Source organism: Ursus maritimus, unplaced genomic scaffold (genome assembly GCF_017311325.1).
Source record: "Ursus maritimus isolate PB19 unplaced genomic scaffold, ASM1731132v1 scaffold_2, whole genome shotgun sequence".
NCBI classification, from domain to species: Eukaryota; Metazoa; Chordata; class Mammalia; order Carnivora; family Ursidae; genus Ursus; species Ursus maritimus.
The window spans coordinates 76,328,259-76,348,381 of record NW_024424452.1 but is presented as its reverse complement, the minus strand read 5'-3'; the positions used below and the strand labels follow the sequence as shown (position 1 = coordinate 76,348,381).

Here is a 20,123-nt window from a genome sequence, read left to right as displayed (position 1 = left end):
CCTTAGAATCAACGTAAGTGGTGAAAAGACCATCATTTAAGTATAGCTAATAGAATTATGCTAACCATATGGGTTTTTGAGAGATGCAGGTTTTTCCCTCTACACAGAATAGTAAAATACATAAACTTATAAGGGTAAGTCCAGTTCAATAAATCCCAGGGAAAAAAAAAGAATTTTTTAAATTTATTTTTTTAACTAAGGCTCATCTTGCCTTTAAAATTAGCTTCTTCTCATCCAGAACAGGTTGGCAACAGATTACCCAACATTTCTCAACCCATTTGCTTTGACTAATACTATTTCCTCTTTGGGAAATTCCTTCAATCTCCTCTCCATCAATTCATGCCAAGACCAAAAAGGAGTCACCTTCCATGCTACTAATGACTGCTTATGGGACTTAAGCACTAGAATGCAATACGCTACCATAGATTGGTTAAATGTTATCTTACACACTATAACCCATTTGTTTCATGTATAATAGTCTCTTAACTAGATGACATTTTCTCTTTTTTTTTAAACCTCTTCATTGATTCTTAAATTTTCTGTCTTAAGATTAGTGAAAAATGAATCCTGTATGGCACTCACTGGTGATTACAAGTGTCATGCAAAATAAGATCCATCTTGTATTTTATTTACCAATATCGACATGCAAACTGCTAATGCAGAAATCCCTAATAAATACTTTGGAGTAAATAACAGAATAAATATTTTTTGCTGAGAGAATAAATAGGAGAACAGGAAAATTTATAGCTGTTTTTCTCTAATTGGTTTGTAAAACATTATGTTTTTGTTTGTTTTTTTAAAGATTTTATTACTTTTAAAGTAATCTCTACACCCAATGTGGGGTTCCAACTCACAACACTGAGATCAAGAGTCGCATGCTCTACCAACTGAGCCAGCCAGGTGCCCCAAACATTCGTGTTTGTAAACACAGAGAACCCCCAGGCTATCCTTCCAGGTACCCTTTCATCATAATCTTCACTTCTGGAGGAAGTCAGGAACATAGTTTTGTGTTTCAACAATGTAATGCTAATGAAAGGCTATTTCATTTTAACCAAACGGACAGAACAAAAAATTTAAAAACATTTTCCTACAAGAAGTCTAGAATTGCTGGAAAACTTTATTTTAAATGCCTGACCTCTTTCTGAAATGAAACAGATCTTTAAGAGTAAACAAACAAACAAAGACTGTCATTTTTGACTGGATATCAGTTTCAGTAACCAAAAGGCTTGGATTATAGTAGTCCAAAAGAATAGGAAACAAGATCTTGGGACTTATGTGACAGCCAGCACTCTCCAATGGCCACATCCTCAGAAAAAGCATGGATTGAGGGAAAAAAAAAAAAATCTGTCCACTAGCAAAGAAAGAAAGACAACAGGCAAGTTTGTTTTGCCTGGTCATAGATGAAGAGGTACCAGCAAACTGGAAAATAGCACTAAAGAAATGACCCAAAATGAGGCACAAAGAGACATATATGTATAAGAGAGTTAAACATAGAACAGGATAAAGGGGTTTAATATGTGTCTAATAGGTATTCTGGGAAAAGCAAAAAAGAAAAGAGAAGAGACAAAAGTCAAAGAGATAATAATATACAGTTTCTCATACTTTATGAAAATTATAAATCCTCAGGCTTAGGAAACACAACGAATCCCAAGCAGGAGATACAAAGCAAAACATATATAAACACATCTTTTTAAAACTTCAGTATACCAAAGGCAAAAGAGATATTGAAATCACCCAGTGAGAAAATACAGATTAACTTTAAAAAGAAGCAACAATTAGATGATTTCTTAAAAGTTGAAGCCAGAATATAGGAGAATAATGACTTCAAAGTTATGAGATAAAAGAGCCACCAATATATAATTTAATATTCCACTGAAGGATTATTTAAAAAATGAGAGCAAAATAAAAACATTTCAGGAAAACAACACCAAACTGAGAGTTACAACCAAGTAGTGCCCACTGAAAGGATTTCTAAAAGCCATGCTTTAGTGCGAAGGAGAATGAACCAAAATTAAACACTGGGACGCAAGAGGAAAAGTGAACAAAGAAATTGACAATTATGCCAATAAATTTAAACAAACATTGCCTGTGTGAACCTATTTGGAAAAGGTGGTAAGAAAGTAAGATGGAACTCAAATACTGCGTAACAACAATACGGAAATCAGGAGAGTCAGTGGAGTTAAAGTGTTTCAAGGTCATTTTGGGAAAAGAGTAGAAAGACTAACTTCAAACTTTAAGTCAAAAATGAGTAATTGAAAAGAATAAAAATAAGGTGTATAACTTCTAAGAGAATAAAAATTAAGAATATAACTTCTAAAGTATATAAGGAGAAAAAGAAATTAACTTGAATTTTAAAAAGTCAGGAAAGAAGTGGGGAGGGTAGAAAACAAGTATAGAAAAGGCAGGATAAGAGAAAGACTAAAATAAGCTCAATAAATCAGTTATAAAGATATAAATGGACTAAACTCACTAGCTAAAAGAAAAAGGACTCACATTAGATTAAAAACAAATAAATCCAGATTCATGCAGTGTAAGAGAAACACTTAATAAAAATACAAAATGGTTGGGGCGCCTCAGTGGCTTAGATGGTTGAGTGTCAGACTCTTCGTTTTGGCTCAGGTTGTGATCTCAGTCAGGAGTTCCAGCCCCATGTCAGGCTCTGCACTCAGCGGGGAGTCTGCCTGAGATTCTCTCTCTCTCTTTGCAACCCCCACCCACTCTCTCTCTCTCAAATAGTCTTAAAAAAAAATGGTTGATGGCAAAAAAGGTAAAAAAGCCAAGCAAATATTAACTAAAAGAAAGGTTATAGTTACATTAAGAACAGACAAAATAAATTTTAAGGCAAAGAGCACTGTTAGGAATAAAGAGGGTTGCCACAAAATTATATATATATTATATCTATCTATCTATCTATCTATCTATCTATCTATCTATCTATCTCCAGGAAGATACAACAATGCTAAACTTGCAAGAATCTAATAACATGTATTGGCCTCAAAATACATAAAGCAGGGGCGCCTGGGTGGCACAGCGGTTAAGTGTCTGCCTTCGGCTCAGGGCGTGATCCCGGCGATCTGGGATCAAGCCCCACATCAGGCTCTTCTGCTATCAGCCTGCTTCTTCCTCTCCTATTCGCCCTGCTTGTGTTCCCTCTCTCGCTGGCTGTTTCTATCTCTGTCGAATAAATAAAATAAAATCTTTAAAAAAAAATACATAAAGCAAATATTAATAATTGAGCTCATAATCACAAAGTGAGGTTTTAATACCCCTCTGATGAAGTGAGATTCTTTATGGCTTTTACCTGTCTCCCTACCAAAACCCCTCTTTGTTTTTTTTTTTTTTAATTTTTTAAAGATTTTATTTATTTAACAGAGAGAGACAGCCAGCCAGAGAGGGAACACAAGCAGGGGGAGTGGGAGAGGAAGAAACAGGCTCCCAGCGGAAGAGCCTGACATGGGTCTCGATCCCAGAACACTGGGATCACGCCCTGAGCCAAAGGCAGACGCTTAACGACTGTGCCACCCAGGCACCCCCGAAACCCCTCTTTGGAACATAATCTAAAATGTATCATCTTTTTTGTCTGTTTTATTCACAAGTGTATTTTAAGTACATAGAGCATTGCCCGGCACATAATGGCTGCCTGATATAAACTTGCTGAGTGTTTGAATTAAATAATATGAAAAAAAGATAATAACTATAGAGCCTGAGTAATGCAATGAACAAGCAAAATCCAATGGACTCTCATGGAACCGCACACTCCCAAATCAATACATTCTTCTCAAGCACACATAGAATATCTATGAAAATTCACCATGTCTAGACTGTATTCTTTGACCACAATACAATTAAGTTAGAAATCAACAACAAACCAATAAAAGTCCATGCACCAAAAAATGCAAAACATAGTTCTAAATGACCCACAGAAGAAATCATAATAAAGATTATAGAAACAGAAGATTGAAGAAAACAGAACTTCATGATAACAAAAGTATATTTCAAGACTACCTACAGGGAAATCTATAAATTTATATGCATGTATAAGAAAAAGAAAGGACAAAAATTGATGAGCTACACGTCTAAATTAAGAAGTGAGGAAAAAAGACCTCCAAAATAAATACAAAGAAAATACAAGGAAGAAAATATTGAAGAAAAGATCAGAGATTATTGAAATAGAAAAAAATATACACAAAAAAGGATCAAAAAGTCAAAACCTGTTTCTTTGAAAATAGAGAAGTCTGGCAAGAATAATTATGTTAAAAAAAGATAAGGTTTAATATTAGAAATTTTTATTTCTAATATTCAAATTTCAGATACAGCAAGATTTTGAAAAAACAGAACATTAAGAAATACTTGATACTAATATACTTAAAAATGAATAGAATGGACAATTTGCTAGAAAAATATAATTTATCCAAAATGACCCATGATAAAAATAGAAAACCCAACAAACCTATGATTATTAAATACATTAAATTACTAGCTAAAAGTTTACTTACCAAAACTGCCAAACAGAGCCAGATGACTTTATGGGTGAGTTCTACCAAATAATCAATTAACAGTTAATCCCTATCTTATACAAAGTGTTCCAAAGAATAATAAGGACTTATCCCCACTTCAATTATAAAGCTAATAGAAATATATGAAAACCAAGAGGGTCAACACAAAAAAGGACATTTATGGGCCAATCTCACTTATAACCATAGATGTTAAAGTCTAAGCAAATTCTTAGCAAACAAGCCAGGAATGCATAATAAATAATACTGCATCATGACTTAGTTTAATCCCAGGAGATCAGGATGGTTTAACATTAGAAGGTCTATTTATCTATTTCACTACATGAACAGATTAAAGAAGAAAATTATACAATTTCTGTAGGGACAGAAAAAGCACTTGATAAAATTCAACATCCACTCATGAGAAACAGAAAACTTAGCAACTAGGAACACAAGGGGTCTTCTTTACCTGATATCAGTTACCTATCAGAAAGTACTTAATTATAAAATTATGAAATAATTCTCCTTAAAATCAAAAACAAAACAAGGATGCCCAATTGTATTCAACATTGTACTGGAAGTCCTAACCAGTACAAAAATAATTGAAAATAATCAAGATTTCAGAGGAAAAGGCAAATATGCCTATGGATGTGACCTCCTTGTACTCACGAGGTCTCTGAGAAGTGGTTAAGAGTTCACTACCTTCTGAGAACTCAAGGATTCCAGAATACCTACCTAGAATTTTAGAAGTCCAGACTTCTCTTATTTTGGTATCTTTTGCTCTCTTACAAACCCACAGTTATATTTCATCTAAAAAGATACTCTACCACTGTCTGGTGTTTTAAATTTTGGTCCAAGCCCTTTTATAACCTGCACTTTTCAGGTTGACCAAGAACTCAAATCAACGTCTTATTTAGTAGTCACACTTCCAACTCTGCATCCGGGCAGGAAGGCTCAGCACATCTGTGAAGATTCCTTCGGGACCTCCCAATTACCCACTGCTTTGAGGAAAGTATGTAAACAGTCCTAAGTCTGGCCCTAGTATGAGGACACACTACTGCTCTCTCCAGGAAATCTTTTTATTCTTTATCATCATAGTGTTTTTTTTCATAAGCTACTCTCAAACAATACTAAGTCTTTAAAAACTCCCATCTCAGTGTTTGGTAGGGGAATTATATTTAATTTTTTTTCCCCTTGATTCTTTAAATGATTTGCTCTTGTGGTTTTTCTAAGTATTTCTGTATAATGAGTCACTCTGAGCAACTGACTGGGAATGTAGGAAGAAGGCTTCTTTCGCTATTTTAACTTACTGTGTGATTGACCCTGGGCTGGTCACTGAACCTAATCAAGGAACTTCATTCATTGCTAAATAAAGATAAAAGGCCTGAAGAGATGAGTTAAAATTAGACCCTGCCACCTAATGACTCAGTCTCTTAATAACTGACTCACAGAAATTAATTAGCTTCTTCCTAGAACATTTCCATTTGGAAAAGATCTTCTTATCCTCGCCTCGTTGTTAACACTCTGACATATCTCTATGCCATCCTTTTCACCTCTCCATTCGTTTATTTAATTTTACTGCTTGACTTCAGTAAGTAACTATTGCACTCCATGATAATCAGCCCCAAATTAAGTTTTGATGTTGTAGCTGAGGGGCAGGAAAACAACCAACCAACCAACAGCAACAAAACCAGACCAGAAACAGGTGGAAGGAAAAGTGGACTTAGACCCAGAAGTCCTGACTCAGTTGGAAGCTTTCTCATGTACTAATGTTAGGATCTGAAGAAAGTCAGTTAACCTCTCTGATCTATAGTTCTAATCTACAAAATGGTCACCACGCTATGCTATCTTTCAACCTCATGGGAAACTGATTAAAAAATGACTGAGCATAATGCTTTGAAAAACTGTGAAGTACTACATATTTGTATTCACATTAAGTGAATAATTCTATTCGCCAATGCAAAAATGCCATCCTAATATATATATAAGAAGGTCTTGGGCAATATCCATCCATGCTGGACAGATACTATTAAAAATTGTAACAGTAATTTGTAAGTATGCACATAATAAATTCAGGACAAGAAAGACTTTAAAATAATAAAATGTACTTTAAGAAGGAAAGCAGCATGATTTGGGTGCCTGCTTGAAGAGCAAGGAATAATTAATAAACACTTGAAGATCCTTCTTATTCTAAGTTTTAATCTTTTGAACCCATAACCTATGGTGAAAGCTAAACATACACGCTAAAGGAAAGGAAAACTACAGAGTTAGCAAATTTCAAGGTGGGACCAAAGGAACTCTTGTAAATATGATGATCTCTAGATCACACAGAAATTCAAGTAAAAAATATCTGAAGACAGAAGCTGCTTCATTTTCTTACCTTTGCTCTGTATTAAAAAGTGCAAAGATGTGCTTGCTAGACATAAAGCTCTTTTCCACATCTCGAACTTTCAGGTTGTCCAAGGGCAGCATATACTTCTTTTCTTTTTCCTATCGAGAAAGAAAGAGAGAGAGGGAGAGAAAATTGGCTTTAATAAAAGATCTTGAAGCCTGCCAATGGCAACACATCACCTGAGTTGGCCAACATTTGATTACAATATTTTGATACCAGCTACCAATGAATAAAAGCTATCTGAGAAAAGAGACTCCAGTGATTCTCAACACATGGGTCGGAAGGATGAGGGGAGGAAAAGTGTGGAGGAAGGAAGGGCTCAGCGATAGAGAGAACACATGGTCCTCTATCCTTTCTTCCTCATGTGGGTCCCCTTAGATGTTTTAAAATGTTAGTTTGATATTAAGAATTTAGCCATCTGTTAATATTTAACAAAAATGTTCTGGTCCTAATTCAATGAGAAATGCCAGATGGATTTCATTTCATATTTTATTTGCAGCCTAAGCAGTTTTGATAGCCAGTGCTGGCGGGAGCCTGGAAGCACAGGACCCCAGTAGGAAATACCCCCCATAAACCAGGAGAAAGCACAGCAAAATACTTCCTTCACTTGGGTCTAGAATAAAACGTGGGACCAGAAAAAAAATGATTCCATTGTTGAGCTCTTTGAGAAAAAAAGAACCCATTAGAAGTAGACTGATATTGACTAGAATGAATTCTCTTTTAAAATTAACAATTCTTTTGGAAGAAAATGGAAACTGGGGAGGGAGGTCTGCAAATGGGACTAAACTGGTCTTAGTGAAACATTGGATGCCAGAGAATCATTGGAAACATTTACTATTAGGGATTGGCCCTGGGTCAATAGTATCATATGTATAAATACCTAACAATCAGTCTAATAGGAGAGAATCAGAAACTCAGCTTAAGAAACCTAGTCAATATCTATTATCAGGGGCATTTTAGCACAGTCCTTGTTCAACAGTACCCTGTGTTTGGTCCCAGCCTATATCTCTAGATATAGGTCCTGAGAAAAAGCAGGACCAGACTCCAGAGGAGGGAAGTACAGAGACTTAGCCATGACTTTTAATAAACTACTATTACTGTATTTCCTGTCGAAAAATGCATGCACTGTACAGACATGTTAACATAAGACTTTTTGTTCCTAAAGCCCCTACAGCACTAGGCTCAGTAGTGCGGAGAACTCTTTGTGTGTGTGTGTGTGGGGGGGCATGCGTGTTCGCCCTAGCCAGCTTGTGGGGGCCATGTCTGCAGACCCCATAGAGAGTTATTGCCCAGCGAATCACTGGCTTTGCCACTTCTTAGTCCTAAATTAATTAGAGAAAAGTTGGTCAGAACACATCAGAATAGGGAAGCACAGAGAAATAGAGGACTAAATCAGTTGAAGGAAGTTGGTTAGAGAACAAAATGGCTGTCCTGGCAGACAAGGTCATCAAAGAAGCTCAAAAAAAAAAACCATAAAAGAAACGAAACGGGACTGAGAGAAGCCTAAGAATAAACATGAAAAACCAAAGCAGTATAAGAAAATTCCAATATTTCTTGTGCAAAAATTAATAATATATTAGCAAACATAAGGATATTCTAAATAACAAAATATATAATTTAAATTAATGAAGCGTCATAGTTGAGTCTAACTTGTTTGAAACACTTGTCAGACTATTTTAGGACAGAATTCTAAGAGGCAAGATCACAGATTGAATGAAAAGCTATCCAATACATAATCAAATGAAAATGCTTGAAACCCAGGGAACATTTTTTCATTGGATGTTTTTCAATGCCCTAAATTTAAGCAGCTGGATTTTTTTAATGCACCATCCTATTCAACCTTTTGAAATGATGGATTTGCCTTTTAATGGGAAATCTGCATTTCATTGTAAAGATGGAACACAATGTCCTTGGCGTGTTTTCTATAGAAGTAAGCTCCCTTTCATACTGCGTTCTTTAGCATATAGTGAAGACCAAAAATCCAGCGAGTTTACGTCAGACATTAAATGCTGGAGAAATACACACATATGCAGACAGGGGAACATGAAAAATGTAGTTTCATTTCCAAAGTACTAAGTGTCATTTATCCAAGGTTTTTGAGGACATATTGCTAAATTATTTCATAATCAAGAGTTTTAAGACTGAGAAAGGGAGAAGAAAAAGAAGATTCAGACTGACTTGTTTAATTAAAGTTGTAAGTCAAGTGGAGAATTAGAGAGAGCAATGAAACAGTCTATCATGGATATTTCTAAAATTCTTGGTGCTTTGGGGAAAGAATGATGTTCTGTTAAAAGAACATCTTGAATATGAAGTAGCTAAAATAAACAAAAGGAATAGAGGAGGAGAAAGGATAAACAGAATTATAATTTCCAAAATACAGTGAATCTTAGCACCAGCTTAATTGAAACATTTGTTACATAATATGTTAGTTCTATGTAATTGGCCAATAATACCCTGTCCAATATGGTAGCCACCAGTCACAGCTACTACTGAGCACTTGAAATTTAGCTAAATTGGGATGTGCTCTAAGTATTAAATACATACCAGATTTCAAAGACTTAGTGTGAGAAAAAGAATGTAAATAATCTCATCAATATTTTTATATTGATTATATGTTGAAATGGTAATATTTGGAATATATTAGGGCAAATAAAATATTAAATGCAACTTCATCTGTTTATTTTTAGTGTTTTGAATATGGCTGCTAGACAATTTAAAATGACATATGTGGCTCACATTAACTTTCTATTGACAGGGCTGGGCCCCATATCCTTGCATCACCCATTTTTTTTAATTTACTTACTTACATATTTATTTATTTATTCATTCATTCATTCATTCATTCATTCATCCATTTATTTTTAAAGTAAGCTCTATGCCCACTGTGGGGCTTGAACTCATTCATTCATTCATTTATTTTTAAAGTAAGTACTATGCCTAGTGTGGGGCTTGAACTCATGGTCCCAAGATAAAAAATCACACAGTCTATTGACTGAGCCAGCCAGGTGCCCCTCTGTCCATTTTTTTCTCTTCTGACCTCCCTGTTTCTGCCATTAGGTGTATTTTGCATTCTCCCAGTCACCCAATCTGAAACCCCACTATCACTGCTAAGGTATGGCTTTCCTTCACCCCCTTTATTACAACAAGACTACGGTGTGCTCTATTGGAAGCATTAGCCAGAGCTCCCGTTGTCTGACGTTTCCATCACGTTAGTCCTGGCCTCCGGCATCTCACAAGCATGTGGCTATAAATGGCCTCCTATCCAATCTCTTTGCTTTCTAATTCCTTGAACATCACCAGGAAGGGGCAAATTTCTAAAACTACTCTGTCAGATCCATGATACTCCTTCCAAATTTTCACAGCTCTCCATTATTTCTGGAAGAAAATCCATGAAATTCCTTAACGTGACATCGGTCACTTTTGTCACATGAAGCACCTACAAATTGGTCCAATCCAGATTGGTCAGTATCTTTTACTCTTCCATAAAAAGTCTTCATTTCAACCAAATACAACTTTGTCAACAGTCTTTTCCCAACGTGAGATACCCTTTCAACTTCTCCCTACCATATCAGTTTATTATTTACAGTCAAGTTCAAGTTTTACCTTCTGTGCAAAAAGTGTTTCCAAGTTTATGACTATCTGTCTCTTTGTCACTCCCCTGTCTTTCTCCTTTCAAGTCATACAATAGGTATTGTTTATTCTATTCATTTTGAATTATACATTATATGAGGCATCCTCATAAATGCATTACATTACAAAATTTGTATGACAGTTGTTCATTTGGAATTCAGAATGTTTAGTCAATTCTATTATTCAAGTAGGTTACATTTACAAAGAAAAATAAAAAGTAGAAAATGTTTTTGCAACATTTATAAATAAATAAGAAATAATTTGATATTTTGAAGATTTTATACTAAGACATTTTGGAGGAAGCACTTGTAAAATCTTAGAGGAAGGTTTTTTTCATGGAGATTCAGAAAGAAACTTCTGCATATTTTCAAAAGCTTTAGAAGCTGATGTCACTAATTCAACATCTTTTTATTTTTTTCATTTTTAAACATAGTACCTTTCTTTTCCTCAATGCAAAATGGTTACAAGCGCTACTTGTATGGGAGGCATCCAGGGATTCTTTGTTCAAAGAGAAAGGGAACATGAGAGAGTTTGTGTTCTTTCCTTCCAGTAAGTATTGACAAATATTAGAAGAAAGAGGAGAAATAAGATAGGCCCCCCCAAAAGGATGCATTAAATGTGTGAAGGAGTGTTGTCTGAGGTGGAAGTAACTGAACTGTGAGTGGCAAAAGCCAGATGAATCAAGGCAGAGGGAGGTGGTAATTATATGATGGCTACAGGATGTGTTCATTGATATTTTAAGGAAACAAAAGGATCGATGAAGGACAGATGTGGGATCAACAAGCAGCCAATGATGGTTTCTAGCTGGCAGGGCACCATCAATACAACTTGGTTGTGGGAAGGAGCTACAGTGGGTATGAGGAGAGGGTTGGGTGTGTAGAGGAATAGCTCCTGCATATGCAAAGGACTGGAAAGTCTTTATATACCTGGTGATTTATATGTAGGGAGTTTCAAAACTTGGGGAACATTTGAGTGGCCTTGGTTTATGACTACCTTGAATCTTATTTGTACATACATCTCCTCACCAACAAGGCAAGAAAATATTCAAGGATAAGACAATGAGTTCTTCATTTCCATATATTATAATGCCTGGGATAGTGTTGGTCATTGAAATTTATACACCATATTACAAATATTTGTTGAATTAATTTGAAAATGTCTGATAACCAAAGCCAAATGTTGAGTAAGATATTTGATAGTCACATATATTTGAGAATCAAAAAAAAAAAATCCTGTAGGAAAGAAAACACCTGTAAGAGATGCTTCATCGATTGGCACTGCTTTTGATCATGAAATCTTTACAATGTTTAGATCGACTGTCATGTGCATTTCTCTCCCTGCCTCTGTTTGCATGGCTTCTACTTGCTAGGAATGTCTTCTTTCCTGCAAGAAAGCACATACTAGTGGCCCTGAAATTTATGTCAAGTGCCACCTCCTCCATGAAGCCTACTCTGATGACAGCATGTCATATACGTCTCCTTTATTCATTTTCAAAAGATATGTATTTATTTACTTACTTGAGAGAGAGACAACTAGCAGGAGGAGGAGAGGAAGACAGAATGTGAAGCAGACTCTGCGCTGAGCATGGAGCCTGACGCAGAGGCTTGATTGCACGACCATGAGATCACAACCTGAGCCGAAACCAAGAGCTGGGCACTTAACCAGCTGTGCTACCCAGGCGTTCCATATATATCTTTTTTTAAGAGTTCTCAAATTTCCCATGGCTTTTGTCCTAGGCTATATAGGACGCCATTTCTTATTTATGCTCATCTTGCCTCTGCAAATACATTGGAAGCTCTTTGAGGGCAAGGGTTATGTTAAAATTCTTTTGTGTCTACATTTACCAGTTATACACTGCTGCACACACAGACACTGTTTACCTTTTTTTTTTTTTTAAGATTGTATTTATTTATTCGACAGAGAGAGAGACAGGCAGCGAGAGAGGGAACACAGCAGGGGGAGTGGGAGAGGAAGAAGCAGGCTCATAGCGGAGGAGCCTGATGTGGGGCTCAATCCCGGAACGCCGGGATCACGCCCTGAGCCGAAGGCAGACGCTTAACCGCTGTGCCACCCAGGCGCCCCCAGATACTGTTTACCTTTGACTGTAAATGATGCAGCAGAAATAAAATTCCAACATGACGGAATTTTACCACTGTGTCGTACTTATACGAGTTCACAACTGTGTCTACCTATCTACTCTTATGTCTATTAATACGTCTATATTATTATGTTAAAAATTAAACAGGGGTGATATAAAATCTTATTTTAATGCCTGAAACACTGGTTTTGAATAAATTTATAGCTTTTTGCTAGTATCCTATTAGGTGAAATTTTACTAACCGAGGCCAATATACTTGATTTTATTAATACAAACCTCATGGTTTAAACACATGCATGCACAGTAACATTTCAATACACTTCAAAACAATACAAAAACTCAAACCAGGAAATACGTTGTTCTGAAGAGGTAAGAATGGATGTAAATTTTTTTAAAAAACAGAAGAGCATAAGAAATTAGAAGAGAATTAAAAAAAATGTATGTAAAAGTCAGTAATGGCACCAAATATATTTTTGAAATATGTAATAATGGAACTGAATTTATTTTCTAAATATATATTTATTATAATTCTTCACTGGCTTGCTGTAACAATTCAAAAGATCATGATAATATTTCTCAAGCTAATAAATAATCAGAACAGAAACAGGTTCCATGACAGATCAACATAATATTCCATACTGCTGAGAATAGCTGAGCTTCATTAGAGCAAAGACTCCCAGTTTTGACCTCTCCTCTTCTCATACTCACATAATGATATCCCATGTTTATTCCCTGTTACTGCGTTTGTCATACCATATAATCCTAATTTGTTAAATGTCTCTTCTCCTATTGAGAAACTGACATCTACCTGTCCTCTCTCAGTGTTGCACTACCTTGCTAGCAATGAATGGGACATTCCAATGACCCAACCATACAGCAATGTGTGTAAGCCACATGGACGGTCCCACTGCACCAGCCAAAGGAGGAGACAGATTGTGCCCCCAAGAACCTGGTCCACAAACAGGGCAGTAGCCCATAGATTAGTCCAAGATGAAAATTAATCCCCCTCATCCAGGGACTGTAAATGTTCTTGCAGAATCCTGGAAACTCATGAGACACCACAGGACACTCTTTTTATTATAATTTGCTTGTTGCTCAAGAGATAATAATGCTGATCAATATTTTTCCTGACAAAGTTTTCTTTTTTCCTTGATACATTTGTGGCCAGAATGTTTGCGAACAGAGAAACTAGAGACATTATCCTGGGTTTGGGGGTAGGTACCCAGGCCAAGAAAAATGTGACGCTCCCGTAAATTAATGTTAGCCTTTCATCCTATGCGTAACTGACACAAGAGTTACGTAAGCATACATTTTCATCAGTTCCTCACCCCCGCCTCGTTCTCCAAAACGACACCGTACTGCCATTCAGATTAGATTCAAATTCCTCGACATACCCACTGTGCCAACCACAGGACTCCTGCTTTCCAGGAAAGTCAATGCATTTTTCTTTTCCACACAGAACACATCTAACCATATCTTCTTGTCTTTCCCTATACTGTTTTTTTTTCCACTAGAAATGCTTCTGCTTAATTGTCACTCTGCTTCTCTTCCACTCAGAACTCCTGCAAAAGATGACTCCATCTAGTTCAGACTTAATGTACCTTTTTTTCTTAAAGTATTACCAGTCTCATTTTTTCTGTCTTCTTGTCCTTCTCCCTCGGCCACTTACAGACTTATTATTTTCAAATCGGGGGGATCCTTCAAAAAAAGTTCTGACACCAAAGCTCATTATATTGGGTAGATTAAAAAGTGATACTCCTCGGATTGAGGCAGGAGCGGGGCTATGAGAAAACCTGCCCAGTAGACTCATCCTCTTGTTTAGATGTTGCCTCTAAGAAATGCAGTTGGAACACCGAAGGACTCTAGCACACAGGCCTGGATTTCCAGATCTGTCTTCTGGAGCCTGGTCCCCCTACCAGCCTTGTTCTCCTGGTGCTTCTGCGGTGCCAGGGCTCTGCCCTCCCCCAGTCTGCCTGGAACTTGATGTGCCTCATCTCCCTAGGTCTCCTACACCGAGCAGCTCCATCTAGCTCCCTGCCATTTCTAACTGAGCAAACAGATATCTCCGGAACCACGGATGTGATTTAGCAAACCCTTCCAGGTCAAACCACCCTTGCCATACCCTGCTGGACTGATTGGGCACTTTGATGCCTCCTTTACCATTTCCAGAACGTCTCTCATCCCAGTCCAATCCCTTGACAGCATTTCTGTGCTTGGTTTACTCTCCATCTTATTTCTAAGTGGCTGAGTGTTTCACCAAAGTGTGTGTATGCTCCGTCTTTCCAACTACAAAGTAAACTCCTAGGGAAAGAACAAATCTACTACTATTATCACCGTTATTACTGTTGTTGTTAATTATTCTATGTATCTTGCTCCTCTGCTATTATGTAACTATGTCCTGACTTTCCTATCAAAGCATAAACTCTTTAAGGGAAACAACTGTTTCCTTCTTAGTTTTAGTTGCATAGTTGACACTCATCAAACACGTGTTGAATGAACATATAATTGAGTCCCCGCATGGGCTGGCATAGTGCTTTGCTTAGATGAAGGACTCAGAGATGATGAGTGACTTAGAAAATAATCAAAATATCAAAGAAAAAAGAAAGGCCATAAAAATATTAAGAATACCAGAATACTAGATCCACATGCTGTTGAAAACTAAAATCTGGTGTTTATTGCTATTAAGAAGTTATAACTATAGAGATGTACAAGGATGAAACTCATAATACAAACTGCCCATCTTTTCATTTAAGCTCTAATTCCCTGCTTTAATCAGAATTACATCTTTAGTAGTAAACAGCATCTGTGAGCCAGGAGGCTGCTAGTAAAAAGTACTTCTTTATATTTTTCCCTTGGGCATTGAAGAAACTGCCCATGTGTAGGCTTGATGGGCTGAGAGTAGGCCCAAGGAAACTCTATGGTTTATATGCCATTGTCTTCATGGCTGCCCCCCTGCACTCACTCAGATACTTATATGGAGCTACACACTGGCATATCCCCACTGCGTAAGGGAAAGTTAACAATGCTTGCCATTACCCAACTCGAGACCTTACTCTTTTCCTGGCTCCTTCCCTTTCTTCAGAGTCCAATTCAATTTCCACCTCCTCCAGGAAGCCTGCCTGGCCGTAAGAGCCCACTGGAGGGCTCCCTCCTCCATTCTCTTTGCATTCTTAGACAGTACCACTTTTTTTTGTTTGTTTTGCACTTAGTATATATTATATTTCCAGGTGCCTCTAATACCCTCAAAATGTGGGTTCTGCTCTCCTCCCAAAAAAAAGGACTTTTGTAAAGTGAGAAAATTAGAGACTTTATTCTCGATTTTTATATTTAATCTCTATGTAATTCTTATATTTAAAGAAATATTCATGAGTATTTGTACATATAAGATTGAAAATGTACAAGACTGATAATGATAAGCATACTAAAGAATAAATTTAAAGAACTTATAGCTAAGCATGGCAGATTGACCACATCTCCCTCCCCCAAATCCATTACGATGATAGTAAAAGAATAAAAAGATATTGACCCCAAGGATAAAGAAAAACAGGAGGGGAGAAAACAGCAGACAAGAAATTTCCTGAAAGCTCTGGAAGACAGAAGGCAGAGGAGCATTCTTTGACTTAGCCTACAGAAAGGAGTTATTCCCCCAAATTCCTACAGGGGGAGAGAATGGAGGAGAAGCCACCCCAACTGGGTCCTGCCCTGTTCTTTGGAAGCACCTGATACCCTACATAAGGGGATAGTTGTGGGGCTGAGACAGCACAATCAGATAGTCTGTGTACAGAAGTACACAGAACAACTAAGGACACAGGGTTACCTCCTCAACGCACAGCAGCACATTCCTACCGCTAGCAGGAGATCAGAGATAGAATTATACAAGAGAAGTTTTGGGACCCAGAGCTACCAGGCAGGGTGAACAGCAAAAGTGGAATAAAAACCTGAGAACTTAATGAAAGTCTTCACGTTGAAATGTCCCTCCTTCCCTTTTCCTGCCCTACCCCAGAGTGCCAGCAACCGGATGTACTTCTCTGGACTATCGGACTGTTCTTCTCAGGGGAGCTAAACAGTTTCAGGGAAAATGCTCTGTATTCTAACATTTCAATAAAATAGCAGCTTGCTACTGATCATCTTACAGAGAGAGCCTATATTCTGCAAGCTTCACCCACACACAGAGTTTCCAAATAGCTGAATGGCACAGAGTCTTAATAGATTAGATGCATCACAGCTATTAAGTGGATGCTGAGGATGGGCTATGTCAATGCCCATTCCAAACTCCTTATAATGTCTGAGTTCAACTCAAACTCTCTCTCCCTTCCCAATCTTGCTCTTGCAGCTAGGGCTCTGGATGAGATATAGTTTCAGTCAATCTAATGTATTCCTATCCATGCCACACTTTGATTCAGAACTGACTCACCCCGGTGAGCTACAGAGTATGTGGCACCTGCTTCGTTCGTTGGCCCAGATCATGGCAGAGGTGGGATGGCTCTGGATCCAGAGGCTGTAATATGGGGGGTGGAGGGGCTTCCCAACTGTGTGGCGTCCAGTTTGGTGGAGGCAGCAGTTCCCTGGCAACCCCAGCTCTGAACCTCAGTTTGGAGAACAAGTCTGGGAAAGTCAGCCCAATTCTGTAATTTTGACCTCCCAACAGTTCTTTGAGCAACTTATCCCCCTTAATAAATATTTTTCTACTTAAACAGCTACAGTAGACGCTGTTGTTGACAACTAAGAACTCTGAACATACAATATCTATATCTAGTCCTCATATATGATTGTGTTTTAGAAAAAATGAATAGTCACCAAAGCAGAACAATAGTATTTCCCAACAATACATTATTTTTAAAAAATGAACTGATTATTAGCATGTGTGTGTGTGAAAGAGAGAAAGAGAGAGAGTTGGAAGGAGATGGTTTATGCAGTTATGAATTTCCAGGACTTTTCATTCAAGGAAAGAGTCTCTAACCAGGAAAAAATTCTATACATGAGAAAATTTAAAAGGGCAGGTAAAAAGGATAGCATTTGAGCAGCTCTGCAAGAAACACAATAAGGCAACAGATGTGAATGAAACAATGAATTCCAGTGGCATATATGTCCATAGACTATTATAAGCTACCTCTGTAATAGCAGTGTACTTCATGGGTTAAATTTTTTTCTACTGGTAAGCAAAGTACAGGGACTTAGTTTGTGTTTTATACTTTTTCAGTTACTAGGAAGGAAAAAATTTACTCAGCATGGCAAAACATACGGTAAGCACTTTAAAATGGGCATATTTCAAATGCTTAATGGTCTCATTTTTTCATTTCTCTCTGTTCCAAGGCAACACAACTTACATCTTTAAAAAGAGAAGCTTTCAAGTTTGGAACAGTGACTGGTTTACTTGAAAAGGTGTGGGACATGATACAGATTTCTCGTAGTAATATCCTTCAACTCTAACTTCAGTGGCTACACATTAAATTACAAAGTGAATTTAAGAGACTCCGCAAACTGAAATTATGCTTACTTTGTAACAGCTTTCAAGTGCATATTAATCATACAAAATTCTACATGCATAGCCCTTTGAGTATACTTGTATTAAATAAAAAGTGTTATTTTGGCTAAGTATACCATACATTCGTAAAAGTTCAACTCAATAAAAGTACCTTGTTTACAAATGCAGCATAATTTTTACTTATCTGAGAAAATGGGGGTCAGGAAGGCATGTACAAATAAAATCCTCTGACAATTCCCAGAACTTAGTAGACGAATGGTTTAAATTTTACCCCCATCATTTGTCACCAAGCTACAAATAAAAATCAAAGCCGAATTTGCCCCTCTCCTCTATCATTTCAGCGAAGAAACACCCAAAAAGAGGCAGCACTATGGAGAAAAGCAACAGGACTGAGTGTTCGACCCAGTTAGTGAGTTTTTGTGCAGTCCTTTGCGCTGACTGGAAAGCTACCCACCCCCCACTACTGATATTAACATAACTCTGTAGGTTTCTTGTTGAGAGTGATACAGTGTGTTTGCAAAGGAGAACTGAGTAGCTGCCCTTTGTACTTGAGTGAGAGCCCTTCTCCCTGTGTTCCAGGGAATGCGGACTCAAGATGGATTAGGGAAAAAGGGGCCCCCTTCCATGCACCTTCTGAGTTGCAGCCCTGGACTTAAGATGACATTTGGCTGAATTGCTTCAAGCACAGCTGGTGGTCTGCGTACCGTTACTGGCTCAAACACATGTTCACACAAAAACAGGGCTTAGGATAAGGGGAAAAGAACTGGAATAGTTCTTCTCCATCAATCCTAATCATGTCTGCTGCCTGCTCTCTGAGGAAAGGGCGAAAAAGGAGAAAAGAGCACAGGGAAGGAGAGGAGAAGGTGAAGGAATACAGAAAGGATGAGTGAAGTGACCAATTTATAAGGGGGAAGGGACTAAAGCCGCCCAAGCTAAAAGTGCGCTCTGCTTTCACTGCATGCTCGGGTGGCCCTATCCCCCGTCTTCTAGCAACAGAGACCACCAGGAGAAGACTCCCAGGAGAGGGCGTGTGGTGAGGGGAAAGGACACAGAGTTTGGGGGTTAAGTCACGGACTCACGTATGAGCTCTGACACTAGCTATGTGAACCTAGGCAAGTTACTTTATTTCTCTGTCTCATCTCTGTATGAGGTGATAATTCATGCCTCATAGGGAGTATGCAGATTAAATGAGATTATGAGCATTACATATTAAATGAGAAGGTTGCCTATTCAGGGACTCCTGACAAATGTTTCTTTACTTTTCCTTGGTGAAAACCTTTTTTAGCCACCCACTTCCTACCCATAAACACACTAAGGTGTTCTCTCTTCAACATAAGTTCTAACAGTCAGCTTTTACACTTGTAAGCTATAGAACCGTGAGGGGAAAATTGGAAGTTAATTACATGCCCACCAGATAAACACACATTAAACATGAACAATATCAAGCCAGGAAGGCGGCAAGCAATGAAACAACATAAACAACTTTAAACTACGGTTTCCTATTCAAGAGAGACTTGTAAGACATCCACAATTGTAGAACTATGTCGATAGCCATGGAAAGAGAGATGAGATAGGACTATAGGCTAAGAGGTAATATGAATTCCTCTCCCTCGCTCCCACAGTGGGCTGCACAGAATATATCAAGGAAAGATTTGAGGGGAGATGAAAGTTTTCAAAGAAATATACAAATGAAAATTCCATAATTAAAGAATCATCTACTTTTTATTACAGATATGTTTTTACACTTTTAAAAAATAAGCAAGAGTTTCAAGACTGGCTAAAAAACTAAAAGGCAGGGAAGATTTGTTTTCTTTCTCCAAACCTCTTCCATCCGGGCAGTTTCGCTTTTCTGCTGGCTCCAAACCAAGATGGCCTTGAGTTGGCGGCTTTTGCTACTGCCTAGTTTGTAAGTTTCTCCCTCTGCTGCATCCAAGAAAAGCTCCCCCTCTCACTCCATTTGTCTTGTATTACCAATTGGATTTTTAAAAACTGAGAATGGGGACTCTGTTTACCTCGTCAGATCCC

The 20,123-nt window shown here is 37.6% G+C and overlaps 1 protein-coding gene across 8 annotated transcripts in view; it reads right to left on the bottom strand.

The window, feature by feature from the left end:
• DNM3 (dynamin 3) overlaps positions 1–20,123 on the bottom strand; it is a 522,795-nt gene that overhangs the window by 143,416 nt on the left and 359,256 nt on the right. For all 8 annotated transcript variants that reach the window (XM_040636206.1, XM_040636208.1, XM_040636209.1 and 5 more), the window contains one exon: positions 6,874–6,983. In XM_040636206.1, the coding sequence (XP_040492140.1) occupies positions 6,874–6,983 (110 nt within the window). The remainder of the gene's footprint in view (positions 1–6,873; positions 6,984–20,123) is intronic.